The 21235-nt window shown below is 50.6% G+C and overlaps 10 protein-coding genes across 10 annotated transcripts; 2 read left to right on the forward strand and 8 right to left on the reverse strand.

Annotated features, from left to right (window-relative positions):
- Window positions 1-279: 279 nt before the first annotated feature.
- On the reverse strand, window positions 280-907 carry BU24DRAFT_279344 (uncharacterized protein). The gene is made up of 2 exons (XM_033522686.1): window positions 409-907; window positions 280-320 (listed from the first exon to the last, which is right to left on the reverse strand). Exon 1 carries the CDS (start codon window positions 798-800, stop codon window positions 471-473), a length of 330 nt encoding a protein of 109 aa, XP_033379682.1. The 5' UTR covers window positions 801-907; the 3' UTR covers window positions 280-320; window positions 409-470.
- Window positions 908-1543: 636 nt separating this feature from the next.
- Window positions 1544-2323, reverse strand: BU24DRAFT_426421 (uncharacterized protein). The gene has a single exon (XM_033528962.1). It carries the CDS (start codon window positions 1929-1931, stop codon window positions 1695-1697), a length of 237 nt encoding a protein of 78 aa, XP_033379683.1. The 5' UTR covers window positions 1932-2323; the 3' UTR covers window positions 1544-1694.
- A 1308-nt stretch (window positions 2324-3631) lies between these two features.
- On the reverse strand, window positions 3632-4161 carry BU24DRAFT_426424 (TBP-domain-containing protein). The gene has a single exon (XM_033528963.1). The coding sequence runs from the start codon at window positions 4137-4139 to the stop codon at window positions 3726-3728; it is 414 nt and encodes a 137-aa protein (XP_033379684.1). The 5' UTR covers window positions 4140-4161; the 3' UTR covers window positions 3632-3725.
- A 4664-nt stretch (window positions 4162-8825) lies between these two features.
- BU24DRAFT_466062 (uncharacterized protein) lies at window positions 8826-9322 on the forward strand (the record flags this gene model as incomplete). The annotated part of the gene is made up of 2 exons (XM_033532332.1): window positions 8826-8934; window positions 9141-9322. The coding sequence occupies 2 exons, from the start codon at window positions 8826-8828 to the stop codon at window positions 9320-9322; spliced, it is 291 nt and encodes a 96-aa protein (XP_033379685.1).
- A 772-nt stretch (window positions 9323-10094) lies between these two features.
- BU24DRAFT_279499 (uncharacterized protein) lies at window positions 10095-10608 on the reverse strand. The gene has a single exon (XM_033522689.1). The coding sequence runs from the start codon at window positions 10439-10441 to the stop codon at window positions 10139-10141; it is 303 nt and encodes a 100-aa protein (XP_033379686.1). The 5' UTR covers window positions 10442-10608; the 3' UTR covers window positions 10095-10138.
- A 1172-nt stretch (window positions 10609-11780) lies between these two features.
- Window positions 11781-12913, reverse strand: BU24DRAFT_279487 (thioredoxin-like protein). The gene is made up of 2 exons (XM_033522688.1): window positions 12115-12913; window positions 11781-12060 (listed from the first exon to the last, which is right to left on the reverse strand). Exons 1-2 carry the CDS (start codon window positions 12691-12693, stop codon window positions 11827-11829), a joined length of 813 nt encoding a protein of 270 aa, XP_033379687.1. The 5' UTR covers window positions 12694-12913; the 3' UTR covers window positions 11781-11826.
- BU24DRAFT_279472 (uncharacterized protein) lies at window positions 12914-13991 on the reverse strand. Its single transcript, XM_033522687.1, has one exon. The coding sequence runs from the start codon at window positions 13689-13691 to the stop codon at window positions 13134-13136; it is 558 nt and encodes a 185-aa protein (XP_033379688.1). The 5' UTR covers window positions 13692-13991; the 3' UTR covers window positions 12914-13133.
- A 3772-nt stretch (window positions 13992-17763) lies between these two features.
- On the reverse strand, window positions 17764-19111 carry BU24DRAFT_495545 (acyl-CoA N-acyltransferase). Its single transcript, XM_033534138.1, has 4 exons — window positions 19030-19111; window positions 18830-18900; window positions 18383-18716; window positions 17764-18306 (listed from the first exon to the last, which is right to left on the reverse strand). The coding sequence occupies exons 3-4, from the start codon at window positions 18693-18695 to the stop codon at window positions 17882-17884; spliced, it is 738 nt and encodes a 245-aa protein (XP_033379689.1). The 5' UTR covers window positions 18696-18716; window positions 18830-18900; window positions 19030-19111; the 3' UTR covers window positions 17764-17881.
- A 261-nt stretch (window positions 19112-19372) lies between these two features.
- Window positions 19373-19802, forward strand: BU24DRAFT_279525 (uncharacterized protein). The gene has a single exon (XM_033522690.1). The coding sequence runs from the start codon at window positions 19480-19482 to the stop codon at window positions 19765-19767; it is 288 nt and encodes a 95-aa protein (XP_033379690.1). The 5' UTR covers window positions 19373-19479; the 3' UTR covers window positions 19768-19802.
- On the reverse strand, window positions 19803-20485 carry BU24DRAFT_279528 (uncharacterized protein). Its single transcript, XM_033522691.1, has one exon. It carries the CDS (start codon window positions 20337-20339, stop codon window positions 19839-19841), a length of 501 nt encoding a protein of 166 aa, XP_033379691.1. The 5' UTR covers window positions 20340-20485; the 3' UTR covers window positions 19803-19838.
- Between the last annotated feature and the right edge of the window lie 750 nt (window positions 20486-21235).

The following is a 21235-nucleotide window of genomic DNA, read 5'->3' on the forward strand; positions in this document are numbered from 1 at the left end:
TACCATCAGCCACAAAATCAGCCAGTCCAAGCAAGATATCTCCATAACCCGTCGCAGAACCCAATTCGATGCGGTATCCTCAGGCTCCAACTACGCCATTTCAAAGCAGCAGTAGTACAGGAAAGCAAAAACCAACAAGAACAAGGTTGGGTCGGGGGCCTGCCATGCATGCTCATTGCCTCTTGATCTTATTCGGGTCCTCCTTGTTCCACAACGTCCACTCATAATTGCAAACCTCGATAGCGTATTCATGGCCTGGATCACGAGTCCCACCCAGGTCCACACATACCTGCGTGGCCGCAAGGCGGTTATCGACGCATCTACAATCGCTCAACGTTAGCTTCTTCGACAAAAAAAAGAGATGAGAGACTAGATGGAGGAGAAGAAGAAGAAGAGAAGTGACCCTACTCCTTATATGCTTTCATGCACCTGGTCCGAATCTAAGCCCTTATGACAGGGTTCCTGGAATCTCAGTAGGCCGGAAAATCTGTGATGCGGCATTGATTCTCCGCAGTGTGGGCTGCTGCCGTAAAATCTTTCATTCTTCTTATCTCACTTTGGTAGTCCAGGGGTTTCGCCCTATTTCTTGAATCGGGCACCGGTGCGTCGCATTTCTTTGGATCACGAGCGACGATGATGCTACGGGCGTTGGGCGTGGTGGAAATGGTCCTGATAGTGGGATATTCGGCAATGCTGGTGACGTCTGCGACTGCGGTGGTAGGGGCGGCGAGGGGGGCTGCACCGGCGAGGAGAGGGGTGAGGAGGAGGACGGTGGAGGCAATGGAGGCAGAGAGTTTCATCTTGAAAAAAGCTTCATTAAAAATAACGTCAGTGTACTGTTAAAGAGAGTGTGATTGCTGAGCCGCTGTCAAAAGAATGGAAACTCAGTGTCAAACTGAAATGTTAATGAAAGTCATGATCGAAATGTCGTTGATGCCTTTGAATTTGTGAGATGATGTTTGTTTGTATACTTACACAGTGGCTTGCCTCCGGAGGAAGACTGCGCTCTTCCTGATGTGCAATGGTAGTGATAGACATGAAGATGTCCGTATGTATAATGATAATCATTCAAACGGACTTCATCCAACTGTGCCCTGTCCAACCAATTCAACCCTTCACTCTGAGCTCATCTTCAAAAACACACAGAGCCCCTTGCTAGAACAAATGTATCCATATCAAAACCTTCATTAGCCAGCCATAAAAGCAAGACAGAAAGCAAGTAAGACACCCAGTCCCAAGTCCAGGATACGGACATACACCACCCGTCGCATAAAACATACATCGGATATTTGCGAACCCGCACAAATGCCCGCGTGCGGAGTGAGTGAACGAACAAACGGGTCCGGACATTACTTTTCGAGCCAGACCCATACTTGAACTAAACTCCCGGCTGGTGGGTAGTAGGGCTGAACTGGTTTGTGTACATTCGAACGCTCCTTCGAGGCCGACTATGTGTAGACGCGACCCTAAGCGAACATCACTTTCACCAGCATCCCCGACCCGACAACCAGAAACCCTTCCTCCCAACAGAACGCCCTCCAGGCGACACTCATTTGCCACACTCACACAGACGACCTCACTCTCTTTCCCCTACTTCGTACACAAAAGTCATCAATTTTTTTCCCACCCCCTTCATTCACTCAAGACAGAACGCGACCATCCATCCCCCGTCCAAACCACGGCATTGTCAAGGATCAACAGATCTGCCCGCAATCATCCATCGTTCTTTGCCTCAGCAATTCCGATGAAGCGTTAGATGGAGGTCCACTCGGCACGAACTTCGTCACTCCCTCCCGTGCAGACTGGGTGAATGGCGAAGGACAGGGACCGGCGTCAGTCACAAACAGAGAACCGTACCTTGTACCACCAAACCCGTAAGTACAACCAGACAGAAGGACGAAGAACGAGGCTGCCAAATCCGCCTTGTACATACACGACAGACATACCCAAAGAACCCCATCCCCATCGCTTCGTAAACACACAACACCCGAACCGCAATCTTCAAAGGGAGATTATGGACACGGCCGCCCGGCCCAGTCATCCTCCCCCATCTATCATCCATATTGATTAACCAACTTAACTAACCACCTAATTACCTACCTACCTACCTACCTAAGTAATACTCAAGCCTCCCTCCCTCCCAACTACCCCTCGGATCAAATCAAAAACAAAGTCATTTCAATCAAAACACACCCCCCAATATAACCCTCCCCTCCGCTCAACTCCACGGTACAACTCCCCCCGTTTTCCCCAGACGAAGGGGAATTACCGTATTAATATACCTACCTACCTACACGACCTACATACATACAACATAACACGAGGGAGGGACTGCAAAGTATCCCCCCCCCCCCGTACAGTACACTACAAATACAGTAAGTAAGTCATCTGACACTCCCTCCACATTTCCCTTCTTACCTACAGAGGGCAGGCACGTCGGATCGTACACCTGCTAGTGTTTTTTAGCAGATACAAAGGGTATAATATATACGTTTACAGCCACTTATTTACTACAGTATAGCTTGTAAAGGTTAAAGTAAAGTGTACATGATACTAGCAGGCGTATGACCCGACGTGCCTACCCTCTGTGCTTTCCCCGAGTCCCGACCCCCCCTCGATCGCCCTACACTGCACTCGGGTCTCGCCCTCGATCTCACTGCCCCCTAAAAACGTACTCGTACCATCCATCGAGTCACGGTAAACGTCTGTACGCTTTCAACAACCAAAGCCCTGAATGGGAGGGAGGGTAAATGCCACCGCGTCCATCCATTCACACAAGAAGAGGTACAGGGGCGCACTGGGGCAAGGGCAAGGGCAAGGGCTGGGGCTGGGGCGAACGAACCGAGACGGGATCCCGGGATCTATTTATCGATAAATGAAAGCAGATTCGGGACACGGTTCGTTCGTTTAAAATACGATAATTACTGGAGACAGAGAGAGATAGAGGGCAGGCTGAGAGGACCAAAGGACAGACAGAGAAGGACACTTGTGTGTCAAAGCCGGAGTTTCGAAAGTGTATGTCCCACTCCAACCCCCCCTCCCACCCTTCCCGGGACGGCTAGGGCGGAAAGGGCTTAGGACTCGCCCTTCACAGTGAGTACAATTAATAGACCACCGGGTCCTCTTCCCCTCTTTCCCTCTCCTACAGTCACCGTCTCACTGACACACCTCAGTCTCTCTGTCTCCTTCAGGACACACGACCGGCGAACAACAGACACGACACTTCACATCACTCATAGTGGACATCGTCATGATTTTTACTATTTTCAATTGCTACTAGCGACAATCTTCGACCATCGCCGAAATCTGACCTTTCCGCAAATGAGTTGAGAAACCCTAGCCCGCAGTACCATATTTCAGACTATTATTGCGGGATGAGGGATGCTCATGTTGAAGACACGATCCTCGTTAGAGGCGTGCCGGGACATAGCAGTGGGCACAGGGGTGCTAGCTAATTTGATCGAGGTAATACTCCCTGGCCACTGCCGTCGGCGTGCAGTTTCTATTCGTGCAAGGGGAATCGATTTTAATAAGGGAAACAGGAAAACAGGTCCGCCCAATCCTGAATAGCCAGGACTCCATGCAATGCCGCAAACAAAATACAAAGGGTAGTGTGGAAGGGAGAAGAGATAGTTCAGGTTGGGATCCGCCTGAGGGGTTTGGAAGAAGTGATGATGTCTGACCATCCCATGGCCAGATCATCATCCATCCCAGGGTATGAACGTCTAGGATTTTCTGAAATCGGACAAGACGGGGTAGATGAGCTCGAAGGCTTGGTAAATTTCTTCACGGACCTTGGCTCCTGTCAGGACGATCTTGCCACTGACGAAGATGAGCAGGACAATCTTGGGCTTCATCATGCGGTAGATGAGACCAGGGAAGAGTTCAGGCTCGTAGGACGAGAAAGTGTGATGGCGACTGGCAAGACCTTCCAGACGGATGGGGAACTTGATGTCGCAAGAGCCGACAATGTTCTGGATCTTGAAGTCGGTGAACTTGGCGTTGAAACCGAGCTTCTGGATGATACGAGCGTACTTGCGGCTGGCAAGACGGCTGTCATCCTCACTCTTGGCACCAGTAACGACCATCTTTCCACTGGCGAACACAAGGGCCGTGGTCTTAGGCTCTCGAATTCTCATGATGACGGCTGCGAAACGCTTCAAGGCATTAGTAACAGCAGCGACTAACCGTTGAGTCTCAACATACCTTAGGGTTGTACTCGGCATTACGGGCGTGCAGCGCAATCGTCTTCAAGTCGAGACGTGCAGACAGGTTGACAGTGGCTACGATGTTCTGGAGTGTGGGCACGATACCAGAAGATGAGTTCTGGTTATCGGGAGTCGCAGCAGGAGTGGCAACGCCATTGGCATTGTTCAGGTCCTGCGAAGCGTTCTTCTCAGAGGACGGCGGTGTCAGCTCAGTCGCATTTGGGTACGAGAGAGATCCTGGAGCCACGAACTGAGAGAGAACGTTAGAAAACAGTTACAAAGTTGCAGGCATCACGCATATCTTACCGTCTTGGCCTGGGCGGCGGTGGACGGGTGGGTAGTGAGAGAATCCATGATGGAAGAAGAGAGATGGGCAAGGTTTGGTTTTACGCGGAGGACACGATTGGGGGATCGCGATTTCCTTGACAACCTTGGGAGAGAGTCAGAAATGTGTATCTAGGGAACCAACGACGGCGGACGACACGACCGGGGGGGAGCGAGATCGCTAGCTTTGTGCGAGGTCGATCGACACCGGAGGGGGAGGTGAAGGTGAGGTCGAGGTTGGGAGGGGCGCAGGTAGGAGCACCGTACCGGACGCAAGAGATGAACAACCGAATGTGTCCCTCACAGAAGCGCTGTCAAGCAGAGAGCCAGCGATCGCCGATGGCAATGGAGTACCGCCGCCGACAGGTATATTAAGTATCTATAGGTGTGGGTGTGAAGACCAAAAGCGAAGCCAGCAAGCCTTTGGTGAGAGACCGAGGTGGATGAGGAACCTCGGTGGCTGCTTAGAGGTGATATTTTTTTTTGAGATTGAGGCTCTTCGAAGCCGGAACTAGGCTAGTGCCGATCGCAGGAAAAACGCTCCGGGAACCTCTGGGAGAGAACGTACGTGTGGCGTGCACACACTTGTGGGTTTTGGAATAAAAAACCCAGCGAAGATAAGAACTCGTGGAGCGCAGATGAAAACTGACGTCTTCAAGGCTGCGCAAATGATGGAATGGTGGGGGTGGGAGGTTTGGAGGCACGGAGGGCGGATTTCGGCGAGCAAGGCGACCAAAAGGGATGCGATAAAGCGAAAGGGACGTTGTTCTTATATATGCGTAGGAGCCTGGAGGGCCCGTGCGCGATAACCCATGGTTCGGGTTTAGCGCGTACTTGCCGCTTTAACGGGTGGGAAGGTGGGAAGGTGAAGGGTAGCCCCTTTTCCTTTTTCCACCCTTACCCTTTTCCTGCCTGCCCTTTCCCTTTCACTGCCACGATCATCCATCATCATCATCCATCATTAACTATTCATGGAGGGATGGACTATGGATGGCCTGTCTCCTGTCTCTCCTACCGAGTCTCTCACTGACTACTGTCTCCCTGCCCACAAATGGCATGACGAGCAAAATGCGTGATGCCTCCTTTGTTGTCAGTCGTTGTCGCTGCTGCCCTCAGACTCACACACACCACCCAACATTCCAGCCTGACTCCGCGCAATAATGACGGTTGGCTGACATGATAAATGATGATGATGATGATGTGCGCAACCAGCCAGTGAGTGAGTCGGTCGGTCACTCGGTCAGGCAGTCAGGCAGTATGGATGAGATGAGGATGTGATGTGATGTGATGGTGTTGAGACGGAAGAGTAGAAGGAAGAGTGTGGAAAGGTAAGGACGAGAGAAGAGTTAGCGGGTGTTAGTGCGCGCAAGTTTTTTTCTCCCGTTCCGTTGTTGGCCCCCCCTTTTCTTGCTATTCTTTAACGCCGGACGGGTATTACTCGTAGTCTCGTATGTATGCCGTACTCTCTCTCCAACAACCATCAGGCTGTGTACCTATGTATCTGACTGCAATTATTATCGTCCATGGGCGAGGGAAAGAGAGGCGATGACGCGTGTGCTGCCTGTTCCGCCGCCCATTTCGTCAAGCGACGACAAGCAACAAGCAACAAGCAACAAACCGGTCGGACCCCACTCACTCAAACGCCTACCTACGCCTCTACCTACGCCTACGCCTAATAAAACCCAACCCAACGCCTATCGCATTATTCTTGCATCGCTCACGTCTGTCTCGTCTCCTTCTCTCTTTGGTCTAGTGCATCTGTTCTTCTCACCCTCTCTCCATGCTTGCCTCCTACCGGCCTGTCTTCGCATCACCTACCTCCCCCAGATCCATCGCGCCAATAATGCGTGGGTGCTCATGATTTGAGCCTCCAACGCATCCTTTGATCGACTCCGGCATGAAGGAGAATAGACGCTCGTCGTGTGTATCAGTGTTCTAGGTACTTACAGATTGCAATACATGGGGCAGGCCGCAGTGCACGCGTCGCGTTGGAATGCAGGCTCTGCAACACGGGCGCTTCTGGCCATAGCCTACCAAAAAACCACCCTGGCCTTGCTTGCTTTGCTGCCTGCCTGCTTGCTTTTGCGGCTGTGGCACACATGTTGCACACTGCACGCTGCACACGGCGCACTGCAGTACTCCGTACATTTGGAAATGCTGCTGCGATAATAATGCACCACTGCTATGCCCTACGGTCGGGATGCGTCGCGAGCCAGGCGGCACAAGTCGCACCGGTGCCTACGTATGCCACTGATGTCGACCAACTGTCTACGGACTGTACGGAGTGGATTGGGGGCGTATAACCATCGTGTAGGCTTATAGGCGTTCTGGTAAGGATCTTGAGGCGACCGCACCGCACCGCAAACGCAGACGCAAACGCACACTCGGTAAAAATAAAATCCTTTCTTTTTGACGCCGCACGACCCCCCTTATCGCCTTCCCGCCCTCAAAGCGGCGGCACTTTTGTCTGTCGACTCTGATTCGTCCGGCGGCCCCAGCAACTAACTACGTCGGTCTGTCGGTGTGTCTGCCTGTCTGTCTCTGTCTCTGTCTCTCTTCATCGTCATGTCATGTCATTCACTCGTTCATGGTTCACCTTCAACGTCGCCTTCTTTGTCGTTTGTGGTTCATCGCTTTCGAAATGCGATAATCATGATGCGATGGATGATAACAAACAAGACTCCGTTCCGCTATTCACACTCTTTATCTGATCGGTGAAGTTCATACCTTTGTGTACGAATACTGGTCTTCCTTTGACAGTCCCTCATTCTGTGATATTCTTTATCCCCGCCACCCGGACGATGACTCACGAACGGCGGAGGCGGAGGCGGAGGCGACCTGTCGCCGCTCGCCGTCTCGCTTCCTCTCACGCTTCCTCCCCCATCCCCAGCCAATCCATGCTTCGATCCCCAATATCATCATCATCGCATCGTTGGATCCGATCGATCCCTTCGATAATCCACCAGACACTGGATAAAACTACTTAGCACCGGAGCTACCGACCACCATTCATTGATGCTACGACAAACCTAACGCTCCCACACGCTCCCGGCATGCCATGTGCAGTAGTTGTTTCAAATCCCACGGATCCAGCTAGGACTTGACTTCAGCCTGGTCGACCATTACGTGCCACCTTTATCCTGACATGTGATAAGCTGTTAACTCCACTCCGCTCGTCACTAGAGTTTCCGGTCAACAACCCCAGATTATCGTCCTCCCCGCCTGCATGGCATGGGATGCGCATGCCTACTCGGCCTATCAACGCTGAAACACTACGCGGTCTGGATCGCTGCAAGAGATGCCATGTGCCGGATCTGATGCAGTGCGGCCATGCAATAATGCGATAGCTATGATAGTATGGACGTTGTGTGGTCTTCATACGTATCACCAGCGACTATTCTTGCAGGACAGTAGTTAGTCTCCGCCGCGAGCAGAAGGTTGCCCGACAAGCCCGTCCTGCCCACCACTCCCCACGTGTGTCCATGTATTGTATGTGTATTCGCCGAAACCACCTCGTACAATACTTCTTGAAGGTCGTGAAAACCCGCGATTCAATCCCCGGTTCTAAAATAAACCTGCCCTCGAATCCCGATGCTGCGCGCAGTTCCCCGGCTTTTGACATTACATCACACTGCCGCCGTTCTCTCGGCACTTCTGCGGTTTTCGGCATCGTGTGAACGAATGAGGAATCTCAGAATCTCCAGAAATGTCGCCGGCGCAGATCGCCGCACATGGCTACCATGCGTGGCCTTTTTGCGGCTCAAGTGATTTACGTTCTGGCATTCTTGCTCTTCTCCTACAACATGAAAAGAATAACCCAATCATTCCACGCCCACACTCCCAGGAATCAAGTCTCCGCCAATTCATCACCAGTAGTTTAGTCCCCACAGAATACCGACACGTTTTCTTTTCCCCCGCCATCATCGCTTCTTCCTCGTTAATCCCTGGTGGGTGCTTTTAGCCCGACTCAAGTGTCTAGCTTACTAGCGCGGTGAACGAACAAACGTACAATGACGTAACTATCGCGATTGAAAAACTACCCGCCTCATCCCATCCATGCCATGCCATGCCACGATCCACGATCATCCCAAGAATCAAGAATCAAGCTCCTTGCGAAAACAAGCACGACACGACACGACCCACACACATACCCAAAGTAGAAGAGAACCACAAGAGCGCGCTATCCTAAGCGCGGGCAATCCACGATCCAGCACTTGCCTATCCAAACCCGGCAATCGACCTTCTATCCCCCAAGACATACTCCCAGAGATATTGTAAACCAAGGAAGAAAAGATGGCGAAGTTCACGCCCCGCGCACAGGACAGACCCGTGCAGGACGAGGTCCCGTACCACCCCCCGCCGTCCGTCGGGCACGAGGTCGGCGTCATTTTTGGCTTCATCGGTGCGTTTTTATGATACCCACCCTCCCGCCACATCGCATTGTTTGTACCTTCTGTACCGTACCGTGATCTTTCGTGCCCTTATAATTGAATCTAATTGAATTGAATAAACCCTTGCGTTCCACTGCCGTGTCTTTCGTGCCTTACACCGTCCTCTTCACATTGTTTTTTTATGCCATGTAGAACCCGATTGATAACGGAGAGAAAGGCTTCATGCTCCTCTGCATAACGCTGTACGGCCTCGGATGGCAGGTCGCGAACCGGCGCAGCCAGGCGAACGAGCGCGCGCGCATCGAGCGGTTGAGGTCGAGTGGGCTTTTGGAACACGCTGGGGAGAAGGATGGGGAGAAAGACGGTGGTGGTGAGGGTGTGAGGACGGAGGGACTGTGATGGAGATGTAGGATTGGGATTGTTGGAGTGAGCTCGAATGGGGAGGTATGGATTTGTTGTATTTTAATTGTATTGTCGAATATGTACAATATCGTTTTCTCGGTGTTTTAGATGGGTTTGTGGACGGTGGAGGGGTGGTGGAGTTTATATCACTTTCATCGTACCTTTTTCTCATTTCTGAATCAACGTTTATGCCGTATAAGTATTCCAACTATCTAACATCCGAAAAAGAAATCACACAACCCCAACACCTTCTTAAAATCAGGTACCTTCCACTGTATAATATATATATTGTGCAATGATCAACATAAATATCCTTAACCACGTCCCTGGTGCAATCGTCGACACGCACATCAGAATACCTACCCATCGTGGATGGTAGTAGTTATCCCAAATAGGCAAATTCGCCAAACCGCACGTCTACCGAAATGAGCAACTCACCAGACCACCACCATCACATATTCCTATTATAGAAAACCATAAATCAGGGTACTAAATGTTCAACATGAAAGAAATGAAACAAAGCTTGAAATTAACGGATGCATGCCAATCGCGTGTTTACGAACTTTGTATTGATACTTCGATAATTATATTCAATTGAGGAGATGAAGAGACTGGTGATTGATCGTACCCACTTAAGTAAACACGGTAGATTCAAGGCAATGGGATGGGAATGTAGTACCACGCCAAACGGAACAAGCACGTGAACGAGGACCTTGCACGTTCGCCCGAGTATCTCACCGCACGGCGTGAACGCTTGTTGCGAGAGTATCAATAGCGAAGGAGTGTGAAGGGGGAAAGTGGGAGATACAGTATTCAACTATGGCAGACTGCCCTGGAGATATGGGTTTTTTTTTCAGTGCGAGTCTGTGTGAGAGTATCACCAGTTTTCGACACCGATTTCATCATCGAGATCATAGACTCTATGATCATAATGGAAAGCGTATCTGTTAGATCGCAGAACATGTACACATCACCTACAACGCCTAAGAAGAAAGACAAGAAGGGCGGGTGGGAAACATAGCCCATCAGCCAGCACACCAGACAAATTCCTTGAGATAGCCTGCTCATCGAGAGACTGTACGTCGAGTTCACATACCCACACCTTCTCACCACCATCTCACCACACACAAACCCCCGCCCCTCAACCGCTCACGTCTACACACACCCCCTCGCATGAACGCTCTGACATCACTCCCCGCACACACTCAACCCCCTCAACCTGCCACGACAACGCACCAACGACACCTGATGTCCTAGCGATCATGGAGACCTCGACGGTCGGACGGCCACGCCGAACGGACAGGCCGCCCATTGCGGAACACGGTCGATCAAACGGTCGCCTCCATGTCCACGTTTATGTGGGGAACTCCATTGCCGTTTGCGTGGTGATCTCACGAGCGTCCTCGGCTGTGGGGGTTGCGTGTTTCTGGTGTGGCCGGGGAGGGCGATATGCGGAGGAGGAGGTGTGGGTTGGGATCATGGATGATGGGTGGATGGGCAAGAGCTGGGGCCTGGGGCGGTGAGGAGGTTTCTCTGTTGATGGCAGGCAGGGCAGGTCTTGAAACACACCGGTTGTTTGGTGCTGGGGTAAGGCAAAGCAAGGCCAAACGACGCAGAGGTCAGGATCAGGTTTGTGGGATGTTAGGGAGGGGAGTGAGAAAGAGGAGGAGATGATCAAGCACGGATGAGAGAGAGCCAATTGTAAAGATCGGAATTACATATTATTTCCCAGACCAAAACATTGTGTTGTTGAGGTTCCGAGATAAGTTATCATGTCTGTTTCTTTGCAACAAGATACATGGACATGTGTATGTGGGGTATAATCATGCGCATAGAAAGCCTCGCCCCTTTCCACGCCAGATGCCTTCTTTTGAGAGTAGTAAGGAAATAGGGACCAGATTGTCCGACGGATTGCGCAAGATCCTGTTGAAAACGCCCAGAGTCCAACGCTGAAATGACATAACCAAATGAAAAGACCTGAATGTGGTAAAGCCGAACCTTCTATAACCAGTAGTGACCGCAAGGAAATGGTCGTTATGCACAGTGTCGCGTCTAAAGTAAGAGGAAAACAGAATCGAAGACCGATCGTCTCGCGAACGTAGAACCACAGTTTGTCCGATGGAAGCCGCATTCTGTGAGAAATGACTGAGCCCAAACGGAAGATCAACTGTGGCGAAGTCGGAGCGTGATGTTTCGCGGATCGGATGTCAGGAATGGATGGGCAAGACGCCTGACCGGAGTTGCGGTTTTGAAACCCCGGCCCGATCATACAAGCCCTCCCAACGTGCGCGCAAGCAAGAATCGACACAGCAATTCTTAGCGCATCAAGCACACCACTGCGCTCGCGCATGCATGCATAGTGCTGATCACGTTGTACAGTCGTTCTTTATTTGGAGTTCTCGATGGTGAGAATGCCCTTTCTGCACGTGGAGTCAGCTGATGTTCCGTTTCATGATGCTGCTGTGCCACCATTACGGGGCACAGCACAGGTGGGTGGGTACTTACTGCCTGAAGACGGTCTCGAGGGCAACTGCGCTGAGATCAGAGTCGTCGGCAAGCTCGTCGATGATGGGAACGAGCTGAGCGACCGACTCCCCATCTCTGTAGGCGAGGACGGCGGGAACACCGGCTCCCTCGATCTCGGCATCCTCGTAGTGAAGCTTGACGAAGCGGACAAGCTCGTTGCGCTGTGCGACTTCACGCATGCAGCGCTCGACCTCGATAGAGATGTCGGACTGTGAATGGGTTAGCTGGTGGAACAGCTCAGGCATTCCGTGCGGGGAACTTACGAGGTCGTCGTAGATGAAGACCACCACAGTGGTACCCCGCGGCGACTTCTCGATCGCCTCGAGATAGCCCTCACCGTCAACGGCGGGGAGGTTGCGGTATATCCGCCTTGAGGGGCTGGTTGTGCGGGATCGTATCCTCTCTCCTGCGTTCTGTAGTTCCTTCAACCGTGCCTCACGCCAGCGCTGGAGGAACCCCTCGCTGTCCTCGTCCTCCGACGACTGTCCCTTCTCGTCGTGCCATGTGTAGGAGCTAGGAGGCGTAGACTTGCGCCATGTGAAGCGCCTCGCCTGCTTCTTTGCCTGTTCCCTAGCCTGCTCGAAGGCATGTGCATCCGCAATGACACCCTTGGGGCCGGTGTTTGCCTCCGAGCGGATGGAGGGGAGGTAGTAGTTGGAACGCATGTCTTTGGGAATGTCGAGTTCGTCGTCAGTGTCTTGCTTCTCAGGGTAGTAGTCGGCGCCAGCAGATTCGGGGTCAGAGTGGTCACTGTCACGGTCTCTGTCTTCGGGGTGGGCAGATTCACGGTCTTTGTCTCTGATGAGTTCGTTGAATTCGTCTTGGGCGGAGGTGGAAGTCATAGTGAAAAAGAAGGGTGATATGTGTCAGAGGGGGAGGAAGTATTTGTAGGATCGAATGAGTGTGTATGGTATGGTGTATGGAACAAGTCCGGGCGGGTGTGCGTTTGGCGAGTTTGTTGCAAGGTGAATAGCAAAGCAGCGGTCGGTGGACTTTGTCTTTGGTGTGACTGATGGATGTCTGTGCCTGGGTCGTCCTTGCCCTTGCCCTTGACCTTGACCCGCACGGACCCTCTCACGTTCCACCGCCAATTCAATTCACCCTTCGTCTCTCATCTTCTCCTCCACCAAAAAGAAAAGAGACAAAACTAACCACTAAAGAGAAAAAGAACATCTTCCAACAACGACACATCATTCCATATCCCGGACAAAACCCACAAATTCGCGTCCCCCACAGCTACTCTCTGCCTGTATCGGTTCTCTCACAGGGATCCTTTCTTATTTTACTCCCCGGTTTCTGCTGCATGATTGGGCACTGCCCTTGTTGGCGGGCATGAGCACGATAATGTGCTCGGGACTCCTCTCGTCAGGCCAGGAGAGCGCGTGTCTGGCCATGCGAGCACAGCCTGCAAGGTCCATCCTGTATGCCGACTACCCTGAACGCTGTCGGATGCCGGTCGCTGTGTATGCTTTTCAAGTCTCTTCCAATTGCCTACACAACAACAGGCTAGCACACGTTGTTGCTCTAGGGCTGAGCTGAGGCAGCGGGTTTGTGCTCGCCAATCTGTGAAAGGATGCCGCCCTGTCGCGTGGCCTTCGAGCCCCTCAAGCCCCTCGAGCCATCCACCTCCACCTCCTGAAACGCGCCTATTCTCTTTTTCGAAACAAAGGAGCCATTGATGACCGCCCACTGGCCACGCACTTGCTCTTCCCCACCCTCGTCGCCTTGCTTGTCTGAGGTGACCGCCTCGAGTGATGCCACGATGCCTCCATTGACCCCCTCTGCCTGCTTTGTCTCTGAAACCCCATCTGCAACGCTCTCCGGCACAGACCGACATCATCGCCGCACAAACCGCTCATCTTCACCTGTCGTTGCTGGCCAAACAGAGACAACGTCGTCATGCGTCGACGAATGCCTTTGATCGGAGCGGAGGACATCCACCTCGGAGCCTTCATCTTCAGGGGCAATCCCCATCATGCGAACTCCTGCTTATCCCAGCCCTTTGCACACCGTGATAATGCCTTTTTCAGGCTGATCAAAGGGGCGCTTCTATGGCAATTCGTCCATTCTCTTAGCGCTTGCTCGAATCCGGCGTCACTTATTCGCCAATGCGTGTTTGACGAATGTATGGCTTCTACAACTTTTCTAGAATCTCCTGCATCGGTTCGCGCATCAGTCCGGGCTTGCCTTTTCTCCTCAAGCCTCACGATAACAAGACTTACCACGCCTGGCCAAGCATATTCGCAGGTACTCGTAATGTAAAAATAGGGTGCACGGGCCAGTGTCTTACTCCTGCTCCACGTGTGTGTGCTCCTCGACTTCCACCCTCGGATTCCAACTCCGAGATGTCGACGCTTGGGCGCACCCATTTTGGTCTGCCCTACCCTATCATAGGACCGTTGGCATGCAAAGATCCTCGATATCAATCTTAGTCAATCGTCATGCGCGCAGAAGTACAATACGCTCTGAAGCCTTTGAATTGTGCTTTGGCCTCTTCCTCCCCCTTTACTGTTCACAGCGGCTCTCTCGCTAGCCAATGCCTATCGGGGGTTTTCCCTCCACTCACTACCTCGACAGCTGTCAGTCTTCAAGGCCCTCGTATCAGAAGTCTTAGTACTGTTCAGCAGAGTAAGACAAGTGACGATCATCCAACTCGACTATGGATCAACCAACACAGCGATGGATCGATCGACTCAATCCTGACTTCATTGCGCTTAGGTCTTTCACGCCTTGTCTCAGTATCCGCGCCCATCGATAGATCTTCAGTTGCTGAGCCATTGTGATGCCTAATGACGAAGCCAGATCCTTTGGCCATCCTTCGAACCGCACAGGAGGAAGAGGGAGAGAGCGCAATTACCGGAGAAAAAGCAACTACAGTGTGCATTCCTTTTTCAAGATTTGTTAAATTTCCTTGACGCTCTGCGAGCCAAAAAAAAGTACCCATCATAATCAGTAATGCAAAGATGAGTCGTAGCATTCATTCGCCAACGACCCTCACAAATGATATAAACAGCAGTATCCTGGCACGCTGGGGAAAGTTTCTAGCCTGGAAGGTTGTTCGTGACCATGACCTGACGCCAGACTAAAATTAAAACCAGGTTCCCCAGACTCATCCCATTATTATTGAATCAGACCATCATCAGAACCAAAACACAACCAACCAACAGTAGGCTGACATTAAACGCCCAACCCAACCCGGGAATCAAGCCAAATCTGACATCCACCACACGAACGCAACGCAACGAGCAACCCCTTTTGGGCACATATGTTGTACGCGCACCATCCCAACACAACGATACGAATAGATACCCACATTTAAACCATGACTGTATTCACACCCAGTCCTGTGGTTACTCACTCGTAGTGCAATCATCACTGCATGAATGCCTGCGTTGTATCCGCGCCACCACGTGGAATAAAGTAAGAAAACACACCACCAAACACCCTACGAGGAGAAATAAGCACGGTAAGAAATGCTTCGCCAGATGATTTGATGTCGTTGCGCTCGAACATGTTTCGAGCTCACAAAAGGGTGTTCCTAGTTGCTCGATGACTACATGCACACATGTAGTGAGACCTTCGAGTCTCGCGTTATGCTCTTGGTCTCGATCGCTCACTCAAAGAATTCTAGATCTATGTATAATCCACCTACATGCGCACCCAACATTCCCATGTTTCAAGACAACGTTACTCACTCTCAACGCACCGTGACCTGGACCCAGACTCTCAAATACGAAAAAGAAGAAAATAAAATAGTTCTCAAATCCAACTTTTAGTAATCTATCCCCACAGCTAACTTAGCCATCCGTGCATGCACAATCAATCCTGCAATGCAATCGTTATCGTGCTAGCCAACAGCCCTACCCACCACCACTAACCAATCACACACACACCACAACAACAATCCTTCCCTAACGCTCTGCCAAACATCTTGAAACAATCTTTCTGGTGCTAAATTTGCAATCGTGCTGATAGATACTTTCCCATGTTCATGCAACCTCGGAATTGGGAAAAGTCTGAGAGTGAAATGAGATGACATTTTACACACCAGTTTGTTCTGCACATTTCCTCTTGCCCACTGACCTGACTCGCGGCAGGGCAGGCTGGACCTTAGATTCGGTGCTCTGTCTGGCTGGCAAGTCGGTAAGTGCGTTAAGGAATAATCTAACTCTAGTCGGATATGTCATCTTCGTAAGTACGGACGTTGTTGTAAAGAGCCTGGGTTCCAGATCACTTTCCATAGCTCTTTCCTTCCTATAGTACCTAGATAGTTATCGTGACATGGAGGGAGGGTGTTGGTCCGCAAAATCAACTAAATCCACCAATTCATCTCCTCCAAGATGCTAAAATGAACCTCGATATTACCACCCATGTTCTCTTTTCCCGAGCCTGGAATGTAGAGGCAGCGATGTACCACCTACACCTCCACACCCCCTCCACGCTCGATCAACTGTTAATATCCTCGGTGGACACAGTAGACTGTACCCAAATTTCCCCTCCCACCGCCATCCTGTCACGATAAACACACACTGTACACTCGAACTCATCTCGAGAAACCGGCCACCTCTCCCGTCGATGCACCGTCCATTTCTGACTATGCATACAACAGTGCAAGGACTCTGTCTGTGTAGAGATGCTGGGTGAACATGAAGAGCACCCTCGAAACGTGGACTGAATCGACGTGTCAGTTGTGGGGTTCGTGTTGGAAGGATATATATCGGTGTCAAGGGAGACTACGTACACATATGTACGTAGGCTAGGGCATGGGATGAATGAGTATATTGATCTGAATGCTCTTCGATTGTGGGATCTTGGGAAATGGTAGATACTTGCCCTGCACATTTACACTCCGTACCAGAGGAGGCGAGGGGGACTATGTATGATTAATTGTGCATGTACGCCAGCAAGCTCTCCAGAAACGGGATCTCGAAAAAGAAAGTGAGAAGTCAGACGTAGGACGTTTAAGAGGTTGATGACTGGCGTCCTATAGCTCGATGGTAGAAATTGAGGAAGATAACATGTGATATGGACTTTCGGATTCGAGTTGAAAGCGTCGAGTAAGTATTTATTCATTCGAATCTACAGACGTAAGATGAAACTCTGAGGGAGCATTTGGTCTTTCGCAGCCAGTATAAGAAGCACTATCTTATAAGAAACACTATCTTCCCCTCCCCTCCCCTCCTTCCATATACCAAGGATCCAAAACTGTATCGTCATCCCGTCCCTCGTGTCCCGTAAACAATTGGACACAGGAGAATAGAGCGTGCTCTAGAATTTTCACATTATCTATTCCCCGTTGATTGGATCTATAACTTTTGATAGAAACATGCTGTACGAAGCACTGCATGCAGCAAGTAGCCTGACTAGAGTTTCAACCCCAAAGAAACCATCAATGACTGAGCATTATCGCGATATCAGGCTATGGCTTACTCCTGACAGTGCCTCATATATAAACAGTAAAGGCTACTCGCTTGGCCGACAGGTATGTGGTAAAAGCTGATTGGACATACCCAACCAGAGACGCGATCCGAATGCTCGGATGGAGGTTACACAGCTATCAAGCCAATGGAACTTCGTTCCATACCGTTACTTGTAGTTCGCCGCACCGTTTTCCTGAGGGTAATTCCGCTTATTTATGACCAAGACCTTATTGCCAACGGATATTCGCCTAGCCTTCCTGCTTTTGCAGTGATAGCCATATCGAAATCTCGGTATTCTATATCATATCTTTTTCTTTCAGAAAGGTCAAGTTTTTCGTGTTGTTCAGAGCCACACATCACAATCGATGGGTTTTTCTCCCAGCTCTGTGCTAGGCAGTTGAATCTCGAACATTTCAACCGGGAATTTTGGTTACATTGGGGGAGTTCCGGATTTTTCACCTATCACTTGAACTTTCATGAGCCCATATATATGTCGAACAATGTTTGATTTCTTATGACGAGATTACCGACAATAAACAGCCAACGTTCCGAGATAGCCATTCATTGAACCTCTCATTCCAATCGCTTTATATGAAATCCATCAAATCCATCAATATTTTGTCACAATCTCCGCTCTCTGATCTCCAACATCCCTCAACCACCTCCCCCGCGACCCCTCCGGTTCCCACACCATCGCTGCACTCCTCAATCCATCCACGATCTCCGCATCCGCTATGATCTTGAACCCCGACCTCAGGTACAAATTATGGCCCTTGGCGCTCGCCTCCAGCGTCACGGGCAGATCCTCCTCAGTCGCAAACTTCAGCCCGTACTGCAGCAACCTGCCGCCGATGCCCCTGCGCTGATACTTTGGCGACACGCCGAGCAGACCAACGTGCCATCGCGGGCCTAGGAGGTTGTACAGGTCGGTGGGCAGCTTGTCCATGTAGATCTCCATGCGCTTGGTATCTTGGGCGCGGTCAAGAAAATGCTCTTCATACCACTGCTCCCATGACAGAAGATGACAATCGATTTCTAACGTCCAAGTCAGTCGGGATCTTACTTCCTCACCAACGACATCAACACCATCAAAAACGAAATGACCACTTACTCCTCAACAACGAACTCCGCTGCCACTTCCTCGCCGCCTCGTCGTCCCCCCTCCTGATGAAGAACGCCAACCCCGTCACCTCCTCCCTCCCGCTCCACTCTGGATCCGACTCCTCGGTCGCCATGACGAAGCCATGGGACCCGGCCTGCGCGATGCGCGACCGGATGCGGATCACGTGCCACCGGCGCAGGTCGTCTGGGTACTTGTCCTGGCCTGGGCTGAGCCAGCGGAAGATCTCGTCGTCTGCCAACATGGCAGTCGTTATGGCGGCCACTTCGGGCGTGTCGGCCCGGGTCATGGGGCGGATGTACATGATGTGTGTGGTGTTGATGGGCTAGTTTGTGGGGTTAGCTATTTTGTCGCTGGAGAGGGGAAGAGAGTTGGGGCGTATATATTCCGTGTCTGGAGAAGATAAGGCTGATGCCTGGTCTTGATATGGAGGCTTACCTTAAACCTTTCTGTATACAGTAATGATTATCTTCTTGACCGTTTGTTCTTCCTCTATTTACACGCTATGTCTGTAATAGCACTGTTAGTCTCAGAGCTATATAATCTTTCTCTTACAAGTATAACAGGAGAAAGAAGTCGTTTAAACAAATATAAAAAATTGGCAGATGATTGGGTTGCCTTAAACGAAAAAAACTTACTATAAAATTTCTAAGTCCGACTGTATGAACAACGGGCCGTGCACTTGAAAATCGTCTTAAGCAGCGTTATGTACGACAAAATATATCCCACAACTCTTTTGCAAATGATCTTATCTAAATACGCTTAACCAACGTCACATCCCAAAGTAACATTGAAACTACCGATCTCCCTGTGAGTCACCTAATCACCTAACGACGGCAGACAGCGTGAGATGGTGGAGAAAAAGGAAGGTCGTTTTCTCCATGCGACTAACCCACATCAGGCATAGGGGCCGCCCTTCTACTAATTATTTCCTTATCCGGATCGAGGATTGTGAGGTTCGTTTCTTTATGACTGCAATTAGTTGTCGTGAGTATAATGAATTAGCAACTTCAGATGAAAAGGAAATCCACAGTCGTTCCAAGAGGTTGATTTCCATTCGGAATACGATGTACCATTGACTCATCATCATGAGTAACTATCACAAGATGATTCTTGATCGCGTCATTTCAATTCTTTCTTTCTTTGAGAGGGTATCTTTTCGTTATTATATATTAACTATTGTATGTACAAGTATAATTTTCAGTCCTGGGGTATTTGGTTTTCCATCATGGTGTCCGTTTTGGCGTCGCCGCCTGTCCTGTATAAATGTTTCGTTGTTTGTGGTCGCGTCTTCTTGCTTTGCTCCTCGATGTGGCGATGGCAGTGTGTCCATCCATCTCGCGACAGGTCTTTTTAATTGTTGTAGCATATGGTGACAAAGAGAAAATCGTGTGTCTACCATATCGTCTTCCTCTCTTCCTCTCAGCATATCATCACATCTCCCTCCCTAAATCATCGCAAACCCAGCGGCCACCACACCCGCAACTGCACCAACATAGCCCGAATACCTCGCACCACTCGCCGCCCCCGTACCCGTAACCTCAAGCACAGTCTCGGTCGGCGTTGCGCTCTCCCTTGTGGTCTCACTTGGCGTCTCCGTCGCCGTCGACCTCACAGACCCCCTTGTCTCGCTAGCAGGGATCGTGAAGTGCGAAGATGTGGTCGACGATCGCACTGACGACGATGTAGATGTGGTGAGGTTTTGGTAGTAGGAGCTGTTGACGGGGCCGTAGTTTAGGGCCTCAGTTGGGTTGAACATGGGGCCTGTGTATACGAATGCTGGAGAAGGGGTTAGTTGGATTTCTTTCATTGATTTGTTGGGTTGTGGATTTTTATGGTGTGATGGTAACGTACTTGATGTTGTGTGTGCCTCGTAGTGGTCGTGGGGGAGCGCGGTGGCTAGGGCGGCCAGACTGAGTGCGGCGATGAGGGTTGTTGGGTTGAACATGGTCGAATGTAGTAGCTGTTACTTGTGTGTGTATTGAACAGGAAAATGTCCGCGACAATAGGAAAAGGTGATGAGTCGATTAAACGCAAATTCTCGAGTCTTTGTTGAAAGTCGTTTGTACAGAAAGCAAGCAATCGTTCAAGGGGGTGGAAGTCTACAAAAAGGTCGAAAACAAAGGCCACAACCAAAGCAGGGCACGCGTAGTCATATTTATTGATTGTTTCCTTTTCCAGCTCTCTGTCTCTCATCCACACACTATCTCTTTTCCAACTTCCAAGGCTGAGGGCTAGAGCTAGCTTAGCCAGGGCGCATAAAATCGTTTGCCGCATATCATTTGGTCTGGCCCTGGCCACACGATCCTTACCCCTTTTGGGGGACGAAGGATGTCGTATCGAACCGAATACAGCGAAATCCCATAGTTAATGCGCACTATTGGATTGGAAGAGACGCTCGGTTCCCGGGCTGCTGCGCGTGTGCACCCACTAAAACGGCTTTGAACGGAGGCCTGGCCAGGAACACGCACGCGCTGTTGTGGAGAAGGGATGGGATGTCGAAGACCGAGAGTGGGTTTTATAGGGGGAGAGGCTGTTACGCTGTGTGATTGGACGTTGAGATGTAGAGGGGGACTTGGCGAGTTAAACTCTTTCAAGACATTCAGAGGACTTCTAAAAAAAGGTCGAGAGTACTCCGTACTTACAAAGAACATCACTATTCTCTGAACATTTCATTCGTCTATCCTATTAGTTGAAAAGTCGAGGAAGCAAAGGTAGCGTCGTGCTTAACCCCAGGTTTCCTGATCCCTCGATAGGGTCGGCAAAGCAAGCAAGCGAGAAAATTGGATTCTGGAGCCGTCATTCGACGTTTCGACATGTCTTACGCGGTAATACCAACGTGGA

Source organism: Aaosphaeria arxii (assembly GCF_010015735.1).
Source record: "Aaosphaeria arxii CBS 175.79 unplaced genomic scaffold BU24scaffold_9, whole genome shotgun sequence".
NCBI lineage: Eukaryota > Fungi > Ascomycota > Dothideomycetes > Pleosporales > Aaosphaeria > Aaosphaeria arxii.